At 43.6% G+C, this 17576-nt stretch overlaps 1 protein-coding gene across 5 annotated transcripts in view; it reads right to left on the bottom strand.

Moving 5' to 3' along the window:
- TFPI (tissue factor pathway inhibitor) overlaps positions 1-17576 on the bottom strand; it is a 46908-nt gene that overhangs the window by 15529 nt on the left and 13803 nt on the right. For 2 of the 5 annotated variants that reach the window (XM_066635324.1, XM_066635347.1), the window contains exons 2-6: positions 9986-10099; positions 4577-4777; positions 2205-2243; positions 1696-1872; positions 24-110 (exon numbers count right to left, since the gene is read on the bottom strand). In XM_066635324.1, the coding sequence (XP_066491421.1) occupies positions 24-110; positions 1696-1872; positions 2205-2243; positions 4577-4777; positions 9986-10085 (604 nt within the window). In that variant the 5' untranslated portion in view covers positions 10086-10099. Of the gene's footprint in view, positions 1-23; positions 111-1695; positions 1888-2204; positions 2244-4576; positions 4778-9985; positions 10100-11076; positions 11111-17576 lie in introns of those variants that run through there. The other 3 variants (XM_066635306.1, XM_066635335.1, XM_066635315.1) reach the window with 2 other exon arrangements.

Here is a 17576-nt window from a genome sequence, read left to right on the forward strand (position 1 = left end):
AATAACAAACTTTTGATACACACCTTGCTTTGCAGAAAAAATGCTACTGTTCAGCTCTCTAAAGGGTGTTTTCTCCTCCTCATCCATTTTCAAGTAATTGACTGAAGGCACTGACGGGAAAGAAAAAGATCAGAGGGATTATGTGCGATTGGCAGACAAAACAGAGACTGACATTTTATTGACATCAACAGTGGCAATTTATTGGGTCCCTCTTCAGACTAGGTTAAGATGGTTTGTCATTTTAGGTTTCTTACTGGCTAAATCTTCCAACAGCACAGCATGTTCCCATCTTATACAGGTCCAGCCTATTTATAGACACATTTTTTATACATGGATTTTTAATACATGGATTTGACTCAACACAAATGGCCCCTGCAAATGAGAAGGAATGTGCTGATCCCTGGAGAAGGGGGAAAATGCATCCCTTTAAAATCAGTTTAAAAAACTGAACAGTCCTTTAACAATAGCCTCGTTAATGAGAGAGAGAGTGAGAGTGCAGCTGGCTGACAATCCATCAATCCTTCTCTCTCCAGCGGACCCCTCCCTTCCCCCTGAGCACGTGAAAGAAAGGTGATCACTTTGCATTGGTGAAGGGAGGGCTGAGTGAAGCTTTTTAAGCTCTTGGAGGAGGACTGGTTGATGGACTGTCTTCTTAACGACTCTTATCTTACATTGCAAAGGTCAGCAAGGCTGTTTTTAAATCACCTGAGCAAAGAAACTTTGTTTTTTAAATTGATTTCCTATAGTGTGTTTTTTGCCATCCACGTAAGTGCTTGGAACGGAACCCACGAGAATAATTAGTCTCAACCTACATTCATCATTACGGTACCTTGCTTGTACATTGTTCACACAGCTTCTTGAACAATGAAATGTTTACTGCTCCTCTTTGTTCCTCCTCCTCAGATTTAAAAGAAACATAGCGGCTAAGTCAGCAGGTCTCAAGCTGTGGGTCTGGGACCCACCAGTGGATCGTCACCCAATTTTTGGTCAGTCACGAAACTGACAGGGCAGATTAGGCTATGTGCATGAAGGGTTACACAAGCTGTGACTTGGGGACGACGACAACACTGCTACCCAATCACCATTATGGCCATACTCCGTGGCATTTATAAATCAGGTAGCAGCCTCTAGTCTAGGGCCTCTCAAAAGTTTGGGAACCACTGAGCTATGCTATAGCAAAATGTAGGACTTTGTACTAGAAATTGAAGGGTGTGTGTGTGTCTGTTTGAATGCTATCCCACATAGAAAACACATCCAAACATGGCTATTCAGGCATTGTAGCCCAGGCCAGTGACTGGAGTTCTAAAGAAAAGGGGAGGGAGAGCACTCAAACACCCAGCTCCCACTTGTAAAACAAAGGGCTCAATCCTAACCCACTTTCCAACACCGACATAAGGGCACAAATATTCCCTTACTTTGAGGAGGGCTCCGTGAGTGCCACACAACTGCAGGATGCAGCACACGTCCCATTGGCACCGCTATGCCAGTGCTGGAAAGTTGGTTAGAATTTGGGTCAAAGCTGTACAGTCCATCTTTGAGTTATAACAACAGATTAATCTTGTTAGGAAATAACCAGACACTTCAAATGGAGCCTGAGCTGTACCGCTTCCGTCTCTAAATGCCACAGAGAGGTTTACACTGTAGGTGTCAAGAGATGTAATACGACTTTTCGAACTAAAGGTAAAGTTCACTTACAACTCTCCTGGCAGGTGTCCTGGCATTCTTCCAAGGTGAGAAACTTGTTTGCATTTCCTAGGCACCCGCCGTACTCAAACTTTTCACACTGCTGCGACTCTTTGTTGTAGAAATACCTGGAAAATAATCCTCGGCAGATTCCAGGGTCGTTGTCCAAAAGGCAGTAAGGGGGCTTTCCTGTGAAAGTGGATTCTTCAGTGGGCAAAAGGAATACATAAAAATTACATTTGCCATTATGATGCCTATTTGATATGTATGAATTGCCTGGGGAAATTCACATCAGGTCAAATCCGAAGTATTTTTTTCATTAGCACAAGGAGAAGAAGCAGTTTTCACTGATCCATCTTCAAGCTGCAGGCTCCCCCCCCCCCCCCCCACCGTGGCATGCACTCCCATATTCTACTTTATAACAGCTTCGCTGAACCACCTCAGTTAACAGGAAATTATCTTATAACAATGACTAGCGACAAAACACAATGGAAGTGAATGTCCTCCAGGATGTCAGTTACCTGTCTTAAGTCTTGTTCGCTTTGTCTTTTCGGGAAAATCTATAATTATTAAAACACAAGTGTTTTTAAAAATAGACCTGGAAATATTGTAATAAAAACATAGTAATAACATGGGAAATAAGCATAATTAGTTTCAAAATGTCAGAAGATTGTTTTTTTTTAATGACAGCGTGACAACTTGGGCCTCACTAATGAACAGAACGCACCGTAGAACCAGCCAGAAATAAGATTTTCAGAAATAAAACTCCAGGACCAAAAGATGTACAACAATTTCCTGGAGCAAATGTAACAGCGATTGGACGAATACACCTTCTAGAAGCTTATTAGCTGAATTATGTTCCTTTTTTCTCCTTTCTTTGCATAGGTTACTAGTCCCACTTATGGAAACTGAAGACGGTAAGATGGTGCCCCCTGTGCACTACATGCACTGGATGACCAATGCTGGAAGTACATATAGAGTTTGTTGTCAGAAAACTGCAAATGCAGCCACACGACCACTTCAGAATGTGGGTGAATCTTGCATCAATCTATTAAATCCACACATTCAGTCCAATTTACTCCTGTGCATTTGTTTTATTTAACTGTGCTCTTAAATTCTTCCAAAGCTCACACCTGATCAGGTTTAAGTGCTCAGATGACATACAAACAGCTGTGGTATAACTGAGAGCTTTGAGCCTTGTGCGAGAAGATGAGTGAATGAGAGGGGATAACTGGACTTGTTATTTCAGCTGAAACCTAAGTCCAGAGACCAGCTGAAGTGTACCAAATGCTAGCTCATCCAAGATGCTATGAATTCCTGACCAACTGACAGAAGCTAATCTAGAAATCAAAGTAGTCCTTCTACCAGCATTTTCAACGTAATCTGTATTTTTGCATTACTGTGGCTTTTGCAACCACATTAATAATGAAAGGATAAGGCTTCTATAATATATTTAGGTGTTACGGGCTTTCCCATGTGTGCTGCTACTTCAATGAAAAACTAACATGCTTAGAGCACAAAAGCTTAAGTTGGTCTTGTTCGTCAGCTGCTCTGACAATAACCTTTCCCCATTTTGATTTTAGTTCCTCTTTTGCCAAAAAGAGCCTGCAAATCAAGCAGACCAGGATAGTTTGATAATACAGACAGCTGAAAGAAAGCAGAGGGTACACTCTCTCCATGATAATTTGCCACTTTGGGAACATTTCTTTCCAGTCCCCATGAAATGAGTTCACACATATTTCCAGCAAAATGACCAAATCAAGGGAGGATTTGGATGTATGAAATGGTCAGTTTGAATCACAACCAGCACCTCCAACATAAAGCTTTTCAAGGGAAGCATTCACATATTTTTCAGTCACTGAAAGATCAATATTAAGTGATCATACACATGTGAATCAACCTTTAGGCTGAAATCCTATGTGACTTACTTCTGATTAAACATGCTTATTGCTTAGGACCAGATTGATGCATTTCAAGAATGAAGCATAATTAGTCCACAGCACCCTCCCAAACATTCCAGTATTAATCTTGGGCTATATCTAGCAACATGAATGCATTCACTAAAGAGGGACCATGGTAGAGATCATGCCACCCAGAATCCAAGCTCTTCTTGAAATACTTCCCTGTATTCATATACCTCAATGTCAGATGAGGACATGTGTCTCACCAGGATTGCTCGCCCCACCAGTACAGTGTGAGGCTACAGGCCTACCCATCCTGGCTACTGTGCCATCAACAATAGGCCAACTTTCAACAAAAGGAGCCACTCAGGATTTTCTGGAAAGGCTCTGCAGGAACAAAAATGGCTCCCCCAATGCTGTGACAATGGGGACACCTTGCAATGGGGATAGGGGGCAGAACTGGAAGAAGGGGCCTGTGCAGAGTGAGGTCAGGGTTTTAAAACCCTGGCTGCAGCCACTAATGAGGGATGGCTGGGCACAAGCTGAGGGCTGGCTCTCTGGAGCTGACGCACAGAGGAAAGCAGCCTAGGGAGGCTGCCGTGATGCCAGGGGGAGGAAGATAGGGGCGGAGGAGAACCCCTCTGGATCCAAGTTGAAAGTGGACATTCTGTGGCTCTCTGTGGCAAGCATGTCTGCCATGACAGACCTTCAAAACTCTAAGAGTGAATACAGATTGCCAAATGGGAAACTAGAAAAGTGTTGCCACGTGGCCAAACCCCTAACCTTTACCACATGTAAGAATACGAAACAGAAAACTAAAAATGGCAACATGTTTAAAATAGTACAGATGACCAAGCAATGTCATAGCAGAAACCCCAAACACATGGTAAGTTGGTCATCTATATAGCATTGGCTCAAATACAAGGCATGAAGAGCTGTCCAGGATATAACCTAAAAATAAAAGAAGCCAACAGAAAAAGGCACATACTGACCTGGCACTATACACTTTTCTTGACATTCCTGTAGAGTTAGGAAGTTGTTTTCATTGCCTCCACAGCCACCAAACTCAAAGATTTCGCACTGGCGGGTGTGAATGTTGAAGTGATAGCGCATGTCTATTGCTTTGCATGGGCCGCCATCGGCTTTGAAGGCACAGATTGAGTGGCCCAGTCTCAATGGAGGCAAACCCGGACCTGGAAGTGGGTATGCAAAAGCACAGCATGTCATTGCCCCTCCAGCATTGGTTGTCACCTTGAAAGGAACTAGCCAGTAGAGCAATCACCATGCATGTCCCCAGGGGATAAGTTGGTGACAGGTAAGCAAGTAAAGAAGTGACAAAGGTATAGGTGAGTGTGTGTGTGAGTGTGTGTGTGTGGGGGGGGGGCCTGTTACCCAAATTGCTTTTGAAGTACTAATGGCCACATATAAGCACTTGTGCGTAGCAAGGAGTGGACCTTCCAAAGTCTTTCCTACACATGGATTATTTGTCATTCATTTTTAAAAATCATATCCCACTTTTCCCATGATGAAGCAAATGTCCAAGATGGCTTACAAAGTTCCACAATAAAATATACAATATATGAAAACAATAAATAAAAAAAGGAAAATGATAAAGTCATGGGGAGGGGCCAACTATTTGGACCAGAAAGATGCAGCAGAACCAAAACTATTGGTTCTGCTATTACACTATTACACATCACTATTACAGAGGCACAGAGGGCAGACAACAACCCATCACCCAAACACCACATGAAACAAAAACATTTTGAGATCTCACCAAACAGCCATGAGTGAAGGGGTAGTTAATTCCCCCAGCAGGGAATTCATCATTGTGGCACCACTACAGAGAAGGCTCGCCCTTATGCAGCCATCCCTTTAACTTGGGACAAAGGTGGCACTTGTAGGAAAGCAGGGACTCCAATGCCACTGCGAGATCAAACAGGGGACCGAAAAGTTAACCAAAACCCTGGACTAGGTCTGAAACAGGTAACACACCTTTGAAGTGGTGGTGGGGGGAGAAATTAAGGGTATCACTGGGCACTCACAATTCTTTGTGTGCTCCTAACAAACATTCTAAGTTGTGATCTAAGAGACAAAAATGACTTTCTCTTACTCATAGGTAACTGTGCATAAATAGTTTTGGTAAGTTTCTAAGAGACAATCTCCCCAAGCAGCACGATTTAGAAAGAAGCATTTGCTGTAGTTCCATTGGACTGGCTGAGGAAGAAATTATATGGATTATGGCTTACTTCCCACTATACATGTATTTCTTGGGATTCTAAAATAAAATGAGCATGCATTTAGCCTTGAATCAGATGAACACAAATGTCCTCTAGAGGGCAGCATCACCCTAGCAAATGACACATCAGGGAGTCCTAAGCTCATTTGTTTGAAACTTGGTTCATCATCTTCCTGTATACTTCAGTTTTGTCTTGAGTCTCTATCTATAAAAGGGAGATCATCAGTGTTGTTCACTAAGGTGACTGAATTTTTGTAATGACATTTTATGTGTGTGTGTTGTTTTTTTTTGCTTTGTTATCATTTTGAAAACTGCCTCCCAATTTCCATTAACAAAAAGACAATATATAAGGCTCAAATATATAACTCCCCCTCCCCCCCCCCAAAATATATCTTTTTTGGGGGGGGGGAAAAGCCACATGGGTGATTGGGCACTAGAGATTTTTATAGCAAATATGGCAACACACAATTGTATGTAGTCAATAAGATTTTGGTACGTGATGACATCACTGGGGATTTTTCAAAAGCTAATTGACAGTCAGGGCAATATTTCAAATATCAAGGCTACCTTCGCTTCATTCATGATGCCCAGATGGGACAAAAACCAGACTGTTTTTATTTAACAACTATCTCTAATGGGAACTGTAGTTTGAAAAAAATACAATTCTTATGATGGTTTCATTAGCTTCCTAGTTCATTAGTTATGAACTTGCTTTTAAAAAAATAAATAAATAAGCCTTTGCACATGCGTGTGCTTCATTGAACCACTGTGACGACTGGTCCCAATGAGGGTCTGAGCTGCTTAAAATGAATTGCAAGATTTAAAAAAAAAATCATCTGAAAGATTCACATTTTTGAGCTTCCCTTTTGAAAACCTTCCATATTTTTAGTTCAAAATTCTTCACATAGGCTGAATACACGCTACAGCACGTTAAAAATGAAGCGTGTACCTACTTCACCTCTGTAGCACCTTTCTCTTTATATTTCTTCTCCACCTCGCAAAGGGTAGGAAGCCACAGGTGCTTCTGACTCTCCAGAAGACAGGCAGCAATGAATGTGCATTACATCATGTATGGGCACTCCAATAATATTATACCATCGTCTAAGGCGAAAAGTGCAAGGCAAGCCTCATGTGTTTGCTCATGAGCCATTAGACAGAGCAAACCTGGGAAAAGGGTTCATAGCACGCACAAATCAGCTCACTAACGTAACATAAAGGAAAGATGATACTGGAGTTTATCATAAATGACTGGATATAGACTTGACATGTGGCTGCCCTTGAAAGGCGCCTGTCTTACGTCACCTTCTCTTCCTCCCTGATAAAGTCAAGCAAAACAAAATGTGTGTTAATGTTGTTGTCATGTTGCAGACATCTCCACCCTGTCAAACCGAGTCTTTTCCTAGGCTATGACAGCAGTTGAATTCTGTGGTTAAATCTAAATGCAGACCTTTTCGTGCCAAATAGGCTTAAAATAGGGACTGTACAGGACTCCTTTCGGTGGAATCCTCCTTCCATTCACCAGCATATACATTACGCAGCTATTCCTATTTATAAAGATACCGTAATGCCATAATTAAAAGGCACTTTTCAAAATGCTTTTCTCTGATGAACCTTATCAAGGCAAAACAGCTTGTTGCAAAGAGAAAAGGAGCTTCTTTCTGCTTTGTCCCCTTCATCTGCTTGATTTGACAACTCACCACCCACGCACACTCTCAATGCTTTTCCTATTAGTCTAGCTGGATCTTTGCACTTATGCTACTGCTTCATGGACTCTCACACTTACATGAAGCACTGTTTTCATTAATTATTATTATTATTATTATTAATTGGATTTGTAGTTCGCCTTTCTCCCTGAAGGGCACCCAAGGCAGCTAACAGCACTTAGAAAGACATAAAATACATTAAAAATACATAAAATTATAAAATACAATAATAATTAAATAATAAAATAGCAAGAGCAGTAGCAATAAAACAGTATAAAAACAATTATTAAAAGCAGCCATCATGCCCTCTATCAGGCATCGAATGCTTTCTGAAATAAGAACATCTTCAGGCCTTGCCGGAAGGTTAGTAATGAAGGAGCTGTTTGAACCTCAAAGGGGAGGGAATTCCACAGTACAGGGGCCACCACTGAAAAGGCCCTGTTTCAGGCCATTTCTCACCTCTCTCAATGGTGGCACAACCAACAGGGCTCCCCCTGATGACCAAAGAGAACGGGCCGGATTATATAGAAGAAGACGATCTCTCAAATATGTTGGTCCCAAACTGTTTAGGGCTTTAAAGGTCAAAACCAGCACCTTGAATTGGGCCCAGAAACAAACGGGTAGCCAGTGCAGCCGCCAGAGCAGCAGCGTGACAGAGTCAAACCGCCAACCTCCAGCAACTACATGAGCCGCCGAATTCTGCACTAGCTGCAACTTCCAGACCATCTTCAAGAGCAGCCCCACATAGAGCTCACTGCAATAGTCTAGTCTTGATGTCACTGTGGCATGGACCACGGTGGCCAGTTCCAACTGAGGCAGGTTCGGCCACAGCTGGTACACTAGCCGAAGCTGGGCAAAGGCACTCCTGGCCACAGCCGACACCTGGGCATCCAGAAGCAGCTGTGAGTCCAGGATAACCCCAAGCTATGAATCTGCTCTTTCAGGGGGACTGCAACCCCATTCAGAGCAAGGCGATAGTCCAGCATCTGCATCGTGGATTTCTGCACCAGGAGAACCTCTGTCTTGTCCGGATTTAATTTCAGCTTGTTCGCCCTCATCCAGACCCCAGCTGCCTCCAGGCAACGCTCCAGGACAGAGACAGCCACCCTGGAGTCCGGTGGAAGGGAGTGATAGAGCTGGGTGTCATCAACATACTGATAGCACCCAACTTCAAAACCCCGGATGACCTCTCCCAGCGGTTTCATATAGATATTAAATAACATGGGGGACAGTACAGAACCCTGCGGCACCCCACACTCTAAAGGCCAAAGTGCCAAACAGGAGTTCCCCAGAACCACCATCTGGGACCTGTCGGCCAGGAAGGAGTGGAACCACCACAAAATGGTGCCTCCAGTCCCCAACTCAGCCAACCGTCCCAGGACACCATGGTTGATGGTGTCAAAAGCCTCTGAAAGGTCCAGAAGGACCAGCATGGATGCACTCCCATCATCCAGCCCTAGGCGTAGGTCATCCACCAAGGCCGTCTCCATCCCAAAGCCCAGCCTGAAGCCAGACTGAAAGAGATCCAGATAATCCGCTTCATCCAAGGCCCTCTGGAGCTGAGATTCCCCCACCTGCTCGACCACTTTGCCCAGAAATTGGAGGTTTGTTACTGGCTGATAATTATCTAATATAGAAGCATTCAGAGAGGGCTTTCTTAGGAGGGGGCGAACCACAGTCTGCTTTAAAGCCAATGGCAACACCTCCTCCCTCAACTCATTCCCTTTAAGGGGACCTTAACAACACAGTTCCGCTGTCGTAAATGGCTGTATGGGCATGTGCTGATGTGGCACTGCTGGCCATTTTGGATCCACTGCCACAAACATCGGCAGTGTCAGAGTTCTGCTGATGCTGCCGGCTACCTCCTGCGGTTCAGATAACTGCTAGGAGAGGTGGGAGGTGAGAGGAAGTGGGCAAGGAGGGGGAGGGAAAGGGGAGTTTCTGGGCAGGGTGGAGGGTAGGTAAGAGGTAGAACAGTGAGGGAGGTGTGGATCTCAGTGGCACTGGTGTGTGTCAGATCACAACTCCTTTCCCTGACTCCTTCCCTCTCCCTTATTCTCCTCGGACATGTTCCAGCAAAATAGCTGGCACAGACCTGATTTGGCCCATTGGTGCAGTGGAGCCTTGCCTCGGGGTAAAAAAAAAATCAGTTTCCTTAGCTTGAGGAGGCCTCTGGACTGTCCCCCCACAGGATACAGCCCATGCTTCATTGGCACAGCTGAATTGGCAGAGGAGGGATTTAGTTAGACTTAGGCGACAATCCTGTCCACATGTACCTGGGAGCATATTCCATTGACTATAATAGAACTTACTTCCAAGTAGACATGCCTAAGATTGGACTTTGATTGATCCTGTCTCTGTATGATGTGTGAATTAACTCAAAGTGGTGTTCTCTTATGCGCTGTTAAACAGGGACATTTTATTTCAACATTGCAGTTTATGATGATGAAATCTCTTACCTTCAAGTTCCTCCCCGCCTTCTGAACTTGCAATCACGTGATAAGGCACACAGCTGAAGAGAAGATATACCGTGGTGCCTAGGAACACATCCATTTTCATTCTGCTCTTATTTCCTGAGTAAGCAAAAGAAAATACAAAACACACACAGAAGACTGATTCAAAATGAAATTGTTCTGAAATGCCTAATCTTGCTTTACTGGCCAGCAGCTAACCTACATCATCTTGTAGGCTGTTACAAAGTGGAAAAAAAAAAAGTCATAAAGAACTTCATGCTCTGAAAACCACTAGTTACTTAAGAAATAATATTTCTGTTCTGGCAGAAATAATAATCCTCTTTGGATTATTGTTGCAAAAATCCTACAGAAGCATGATCCTCAAACGCTTACAGAGTCTAAACAGGTATGCTAAGGCGGCAGGGTTCCCAAACTTACCGTGGTCACAGCGCCCTTCTTTTGTGGCAGCCATCCTGGCTCTACCAGGTGTGCCATCTTGGATTATGTGATCCAAGTTGGCAGCATCCAGGAGAGCCAGGAAAAGAGGCTGCCTTGGACATCCAGCAGCGCCACCACTGCACTCTCAGGCCCCAGGACACACCATTTGGAAACCACTGTGTTAAGCTCTTCAGAATTACTTACAGGCACTCCTTGACTCATGCAAGGGTTGTACACCCTTATGTAAGCTGAGTTTTATGTAAGTTGGAACCGGGCTGTGCAAAAGGAGCCACCCATGCTTGCAATTCTGTAAAGCTCGCCGCTAGCTGTGCTCTGTAAATTGGGATCTTTCCCAGCACGTCCTGCATATCTTGCATTTAAGGAGTCTGTACAGTAGGAAGGCTGAGACTGCAGGCTCTTTAAACAAACAAATAACACAGAGCATACTGGAAATGATCCCAGCTTTCAAAGCAAAGCAAGTGGTGAGCTTTGCAGAGTGGCAAATGGTGAGCTGGGATGGCTCCTCTTGCATAGCCCAAACTTTACATAAAACAGGGAGTACCTTAATCAGATTTAACAAAATAAACTGTTAGATTCCTAAAAGGCATGGAAGGAAGTCAATGTTAGCAGAGCTGAGGGAATTGATCGTGCCCACATACCGCAAAGCTGAGTTTTGCTAAGCTCTTTACTGCAAGAAGGATATAATTGCAGCCATTGTTTTATACAGGCAGTACAACAAGCCTGGAACAAGAAACTGAGAGGTCCAATGCGAAGCAGGACAGAGCCACCCACAAGCCCCCAAACGAACAGGTCACAACTCCCCCGTCTGGCAGGATTAACAGATAAAAGAAGTTGTCCACAGGTTTCTCTTCACTGCAGAAGAAAGACAACTGGGGATGGGACAGAAAAAAAGAAAAGGGAAATCATTGGATGAATGCTCTGAAAATAAGATTCCAGCACTGAATATCCATAGGACAGCGAATGGCTTAACTTCTCAAAGCATGATGGAAATCATCCCCCTAATTAAAAGTTTTGTTGTCCTTAACGAACAACTTGAAGGCTTTCAATTGCTTATATTACATGACTGCTGGTTTAATGCTTATAAAAACCCTAAGCTGCCTAGGTAAATCATGGCAAAGTAGAGTAACAGTGCAATCCTGTGTGTGGGCAGAGGAAGCTCCACTGAACAATATTGGACTTGCTTCTGAGTAAACATGCAAAAGATTGTACTGCGTTTAATAGTACCCATTAAATTTTGGCTACTTGTAGACTTGTGACCTTCATTTTCTTTGGGTTTTTTTTCCCCTAAAGACATTATATTCAAATATTACTTAATTTGCTACCTTATGAATTACTTGCCTTAGGAATTAATTCCAATATCTTTATAGTTAATGCATCAACTTCATGATTTTCCATTTAACAAATAGTATATTTAGGGCACAATCCTATCGTGCGCTGGAACAGGCAAGCCCCTTACTCTTCCCCTTACCCTCAGGTAAGCCACTGCAGCCCCTATGGGTCTCCTCTGACCTGAGTCACCTCCTGACTGCCCATAATTGCTGGGTCCCAGACTCGCCTCCTGCTCCCTGCCCGCCCCAGGGCCGCCCACCGCCCGGAGAATGTTTGTTCCCTTACCTCAGAGCTGCATTGCCCTTATGTCAGTGCTGGAAAGTGGGTTAGGATTGTGTCCTTTGACTGCAATCCTGTAACACTCACACGGAAGTAAATCTTCTTGAATTTAATGGAGCTAACTTCTGAATAGACATACCTAGGATTGTACTGTTGTTGAGTGAGCTTTAAGAACAGTTGAATTGTTATGATTGAGCTGCCTAATTGATTTATAATGCGAGATTTATTAATTTATAATTGATTTATAATCCCATGTAAAACTGCAAAATTTAATGTATCCTCAAAAAAGCCATGAAATAGGATGGAAGCCAAAAGGAAGAGATAAAATAGGTAAATTGTTTGATGTAAGTTTTGAAACTGTATTGATGAAAACACTAAAAAAACTCAAAAATAAGAAAAGTTTAGATGTACTGTATATATGAACTAGGCAGTACGCTAGAATACTTGATAAATTATATAAAGTATGTAAAAAAAAGTCTCTCCTAATTAATGAACTGATTTCTCTCATTTGAACCTTGGCCAAAATTCAGAACACAGTTAGGTATACTGAAGTCACAGAGATGCCATGTAACTGTGTGCTTGATGGGATTCAGCTCAAAGACCTAACTCTTTACCACAAAGGAAACTGAAGGGTAGAGTAATAAAATCATGTGCAGTCTATCAGTCATCCAAAATTCAGGGGAAGTATTAATGATTCTTTTCACTGAGTTTATTTAATGTTTCATGTGGCCACTGAAGTATTTTATTTCCATACTGATGTGTTTTACTGTCACATATTTCTGCCAGGAATGAGATTTGGGATTTGAGGGAATTGTTATTATACCAAAGCAACAACACTGTTTACAGCCTGTTTATGATTCTGCCAAACTGCATGAAGGGACACATTTGTTTTTTCACTTATTTTATATCGTGTGCCGCATCTTGCAAGAATGAGGCTGAGCCATCCAAAGAGCTTCTTCTGCTGGAGAAATTTTAGGGTGAGCCCACACTTGCATTTCCTGATGTATATCAACTACATGAAAAAGTGGCAGTTCATCTTTCCTGAGCCAAGTTTAATTGTAACATAAGAAAGTTGCCATGACTGTGTTCACATATCAACAAAGAATTATGCAAAAGGACTCTTGTTCCTACTATGATAGCACATTCACATAATCTTTTAGGAATGTGCGTGCACACTTGCTGCAAAGAGAATTCGTTTGTTGGTGTGTCAATCAAATCATGATTGGGGACTTAGGATCAACCAGATTTCATTTTAGACATGAAAGGACAAGCCTTTGCCTATCTGGATCAGAATCCATACAGCTACCATTTTGCTAAATGACAAGCTCCAATTGGATTCCACTGAAGCAACTCATCCAGGGCAAACAGCAGCTGTGGAGGTGGGGATGGGAGGTTCAATCTGAATCAGGACGGTGGGTGGGGGGAGTTGAAATTCCCCCCCGTCCACATGTAGTGACCCTGATCTGGATTACATCTCCAAACACTGTTGATTGGCAATAGCAACACTAAAAAAAAATAACACAACAGACAATCATAAACTTAAAATAATTGATCCTCATTAATGAAGGTCACCTTCAATTTGCTCCCAATGAGCTGGGCTCAGGACACCCATCTAGCGAGCTTCTCATATACATTTGGTTGGTGGATTCGAGACCCAGATGCATGGAAAAACTAACACAAATAGATACTACATTCCAATTAATACCTGACTGACATAAAAAGGTCAATGAGTTTTGTAAGTAATCTTAGGAGCTGGGGGACGCAATTGGAAACATTTTTGCGTGGTCCCAAGTTCACAGCTAAGGTATGCAGTATCTTGAAGACATAAATAAAATTTATTAGACTTTATATCTCTAGGGTACAATGGAAAGGAATCAAAATGTGCCTTAAAAACTGCATGTGAGTTAATGGACCTAAGGGCGCAATCCCAGCACTGAGGTAAGGGCAATGCAACTCCAAGGTAAGGGAACAAAAATGGCCTTACCTTGAGGAGGCCTCCATGACTACCCTCCAACTGCAGGAAGCAGCACATACATTGCCTGCATAGCTATGCCAGTGCTAGAAAGTTGGTTAGGACTGCACCCTAAATGGATCTAAGGACATTTTAATATAAAATTGCATACATGTAAGCATATAAGCAAACAAACATATATAAGTACAGTAAAGACATTTCAAAATGTAAACAGTGTCAGGAAACACTCCTGACTTATTTAAGAATTCAGAAGAAAATTAAAACCATTGCTGTTCTCTAAAAAACTTGCAATGTGGTGTTAGGTGTCTACTGCAATGTATTGTTGTGTGTATTTGACAAAGCTAGAGTAGATTATCCTAGCACAGGGCCCCCTTTGGTATGGAGCCTAATTGGGAGCAATTAGTCGATAAGCCGGCCCTGGTGTCTAGCTTATGCCAGGGAATGCATTATAACCTCATGCTTCAGTCTTTCTGGGATAGAAAATGGTAACCTGGCTGTATTATTATTATTATTATTATTATTAACAACTTTATTTTTACCCCACCTTTCTCCCTGGAGGGACTCAAGGCGGCTTATAAACAAGGTTAAAACAAATTAAAAAACATAATTTAAAAACAGATAAAAACATATAAGAACATAAGAACAGCCCCACTGGATCAGGCCATAGGCCCATCTAGTCCAGCTTCCTGTATCTCACAGCGGCCCACCAAATGCCCCGGGGAGCACACCAGATAACAAGAGACCTCATATGACATAATGACATATCATAAAAACAGTAGTCAGATAAAAAAGTAGTCAGGTAAAAGAGCATAGCGCAGCAAATTAGAAAAGGATCAGGCCTGTAACCAGATGTTAAAAAAGATATTAATAGATGTTAAAAAGATGTTTAAAAGGCCAAGAACTCAGAAGGCTTGTCTAGACAGAAGGGTCTTCAGGCCTCGCCAAAAAGTTTCAAGAGAGGGAGCCATTCTTAAGTCAAGGGGAAGGGAATTCCATAGTGTTGGTGCCACTACTGAGAAGGCCCTATTTCTTGCTGCCGCCCCACGTACCTCCCTAGGCAGCGGCACTTGTAAAAAGGCCTTCTCTGATGACCTGAGAGGATGGGCCGGATTGTACGGGAGTAGGCGATCTCTAAGATACCCTGGCACAGAGCAGTATAGGGCTTTAAAGGTCAAAACCAGCACCTTGAATTGGGCCCGGAAACGAATGGGCAGCCAGTGCAGCCGCTGGAGAAGTGGGCTGACATAGTCAAACCGCCTACCTCCAGTAACTACATGGGCTGCCGCATTCTGCACTAGTTGCAATTTCTGAACCGTCTTGAAAGGCAACCCCACATAAAGCGCGTTACAATAATCTAGCCTCGATGTCACCGTGGCATGGATCACACGATCCAAGTACAGCCGCAGCTGGCACACCAGCCAAAGCTGAGCAAAGGCCCCCTAGCCACAGCCGCCACCTGGGAGCAGCTACAAGTCCAGATGGACCCCCAAGCTGCAGACCTGCTCCTTCAGGGGGAATGCAACCCTATTCAGTGCAAGCCGATACTCCAGCACCTGCATCGAGGATTTCCAAACCAGGAGAGCCTCTGTCTTATCCAGATTTAATTTCAGCTTGTTAGCCCCCATTCAGATACTCACTGCCTCCAGACAGCGCTCCAGGACCTCAACCACCACCTTGGAGTTTGGAGGAAAGGAGAGATAGAGCTGGATGTCATCAGCATATTGATGGCACCAAACCCCTGGATGACCTTTCGCAGTGGTTTCATGTAGATGTTAAATAGCTTGGGGGACAGAATTGAACCCTGTGGCACCCTGCACCTCAAGGGCCAGGGTGCTGAACAGGCATCCCCCAGTACCACCATCTGGGACCGATCCTCCAAGTAGGAGCGGAACCACCGCAAAACAGTGCCTCCAACTCCCAACACGGCCAATCACCCCAGAAGGATACCATGGTCAATGGTATTGAAAGCCGCTGAGAGGTCCAGCAGGACCAACAGGGACGCAGTCCCCCTGTCCAGTTCCCGGCGTAGGTCATCCACCAAGGTGACCAAGGCGGTTTCTGTCCCAAAGCCTGGCCTGAAACCAGATTGAAAAGGATCCAGATAATCCACTCCATCCACGACCCTCTGGAGTTGAGATGCCATTACCCACTCAATTACCTTGCCCAGAAACGGGATGTTGGAGACTGGCTGGTAGTTGCCTAATACAGTGGAATCCAGGGAGGGCCTCTTCAGGAGCTCTGTTATGAGCTCTATAATGAGCTCTAATCCGTGTCCAATTGGATTCATCACAAGTTTTCTGCCACCGTTGCTCTAGACGCCTGCCCTGCCGCTTCATCATTCACAGCTCCTCAGTGAACCAAGGAGCCGCTCTGAGTCTGCGACGTGGCAGAGGTCGCTCCGGAGCAATCTTATCCACTGCCCTGGTCGTTTCCCCATTCCAGAGGTCAACCAGATGTCATCAGATGAGACACCAGTCTTGGCAGTGGGAAAATCCCCCAGAGCCCTCAGGAAACCTTCAGGATCCATCAGCCTCTGAGGGCGGACCATAGAATGTGGTCCCCCGCCTCTGTGAAGGTAAGAAGCCGCAACAAGCCTAAACCTTACCAGGAAGTGATCTGTCCATGACAACGGAGTGATCTTAACCTCCTCTACATCCAGATCACTACCCCCGTACCCAGCTGTAAATACCAGGTCCAGCACGTGTCCTGCAGTATGTGTTGGGGCCAGGATCTTCTGGGACAGGCCCATGGTTGTCATGGCAGCCATGAAATCCTGTACTAGGCTGTACCTGGGCACTGTGCAGACAAGAGATCATTTCAAGTGAAATAAGAATCCTCATCATCACCTCAAGGAAGCTCTACCAAAGTATGGATTTTCACGGGCTGTCTTACAAAAAAATGAAGGAAAAAAACCTTCCTTGAGTTTCTCATAAACTTTCAGGACTGGATAAAATGGCAGGAATGAAATGGGGCAGCGTTATTGGCAAACAATTGTTCCACCTTCATGACAACAAAAGTATTTGAGCAGTTTTCTTACAGCACATTTTGCTTGGATGGCTGAGAAATCAGATGGTTTGATAAGGAAAAAGCAAAAGAAACAACAACTATAAATGAGAATACAAATGATTTGGCATTGGCACACAAGAAACAAAGATTAAAGTACCTCAAGGATACAAATGGTTTGTGCGAAATAGTTCAAGTATCACAAAACACCCAACTTGTAGTGACAATGTACAGTGCTTGTTTTAATATATGAGTTTTGTAGTGCATGATGGATACCTGGTATGGCTACCAGGAGTTTTAGATGTTATCACACAAATTTCATGGAAACAGTCCCCCCCCCCCCCAAAAAAAAAAAAAAAATCAATTTAGCCGAATTATTGGAAGAGATGCAATGATCATAAGTATGTTTAACACAGCTATTTCTAGCACTGGCCTGCAAATCCATATTCATTCTCCGTTGATTGACCTAGCGCATCTTGTTTCTAAAATTACTTGAGAACTATTTCAGAACTGTTTCTTTTAGTCGCCTCCAATAACTTCAGCGTGACCCTTGGA

This window comes from Tiliqua scincoides, chromosome 1 (genome assembly GCF_035046505.1).
Source record: "Tiliqua scincoides isolate rTilSci1 chromosome 1, rTilSci1.hap2, whole genome shotgun sequence".
NCBI classification, from domain to species: Eukaryota; Metazoa; Chordata; class Lepidosauria; order Squamata; family Scincidae; genus Tiliqua; species Tiliqua scincoides.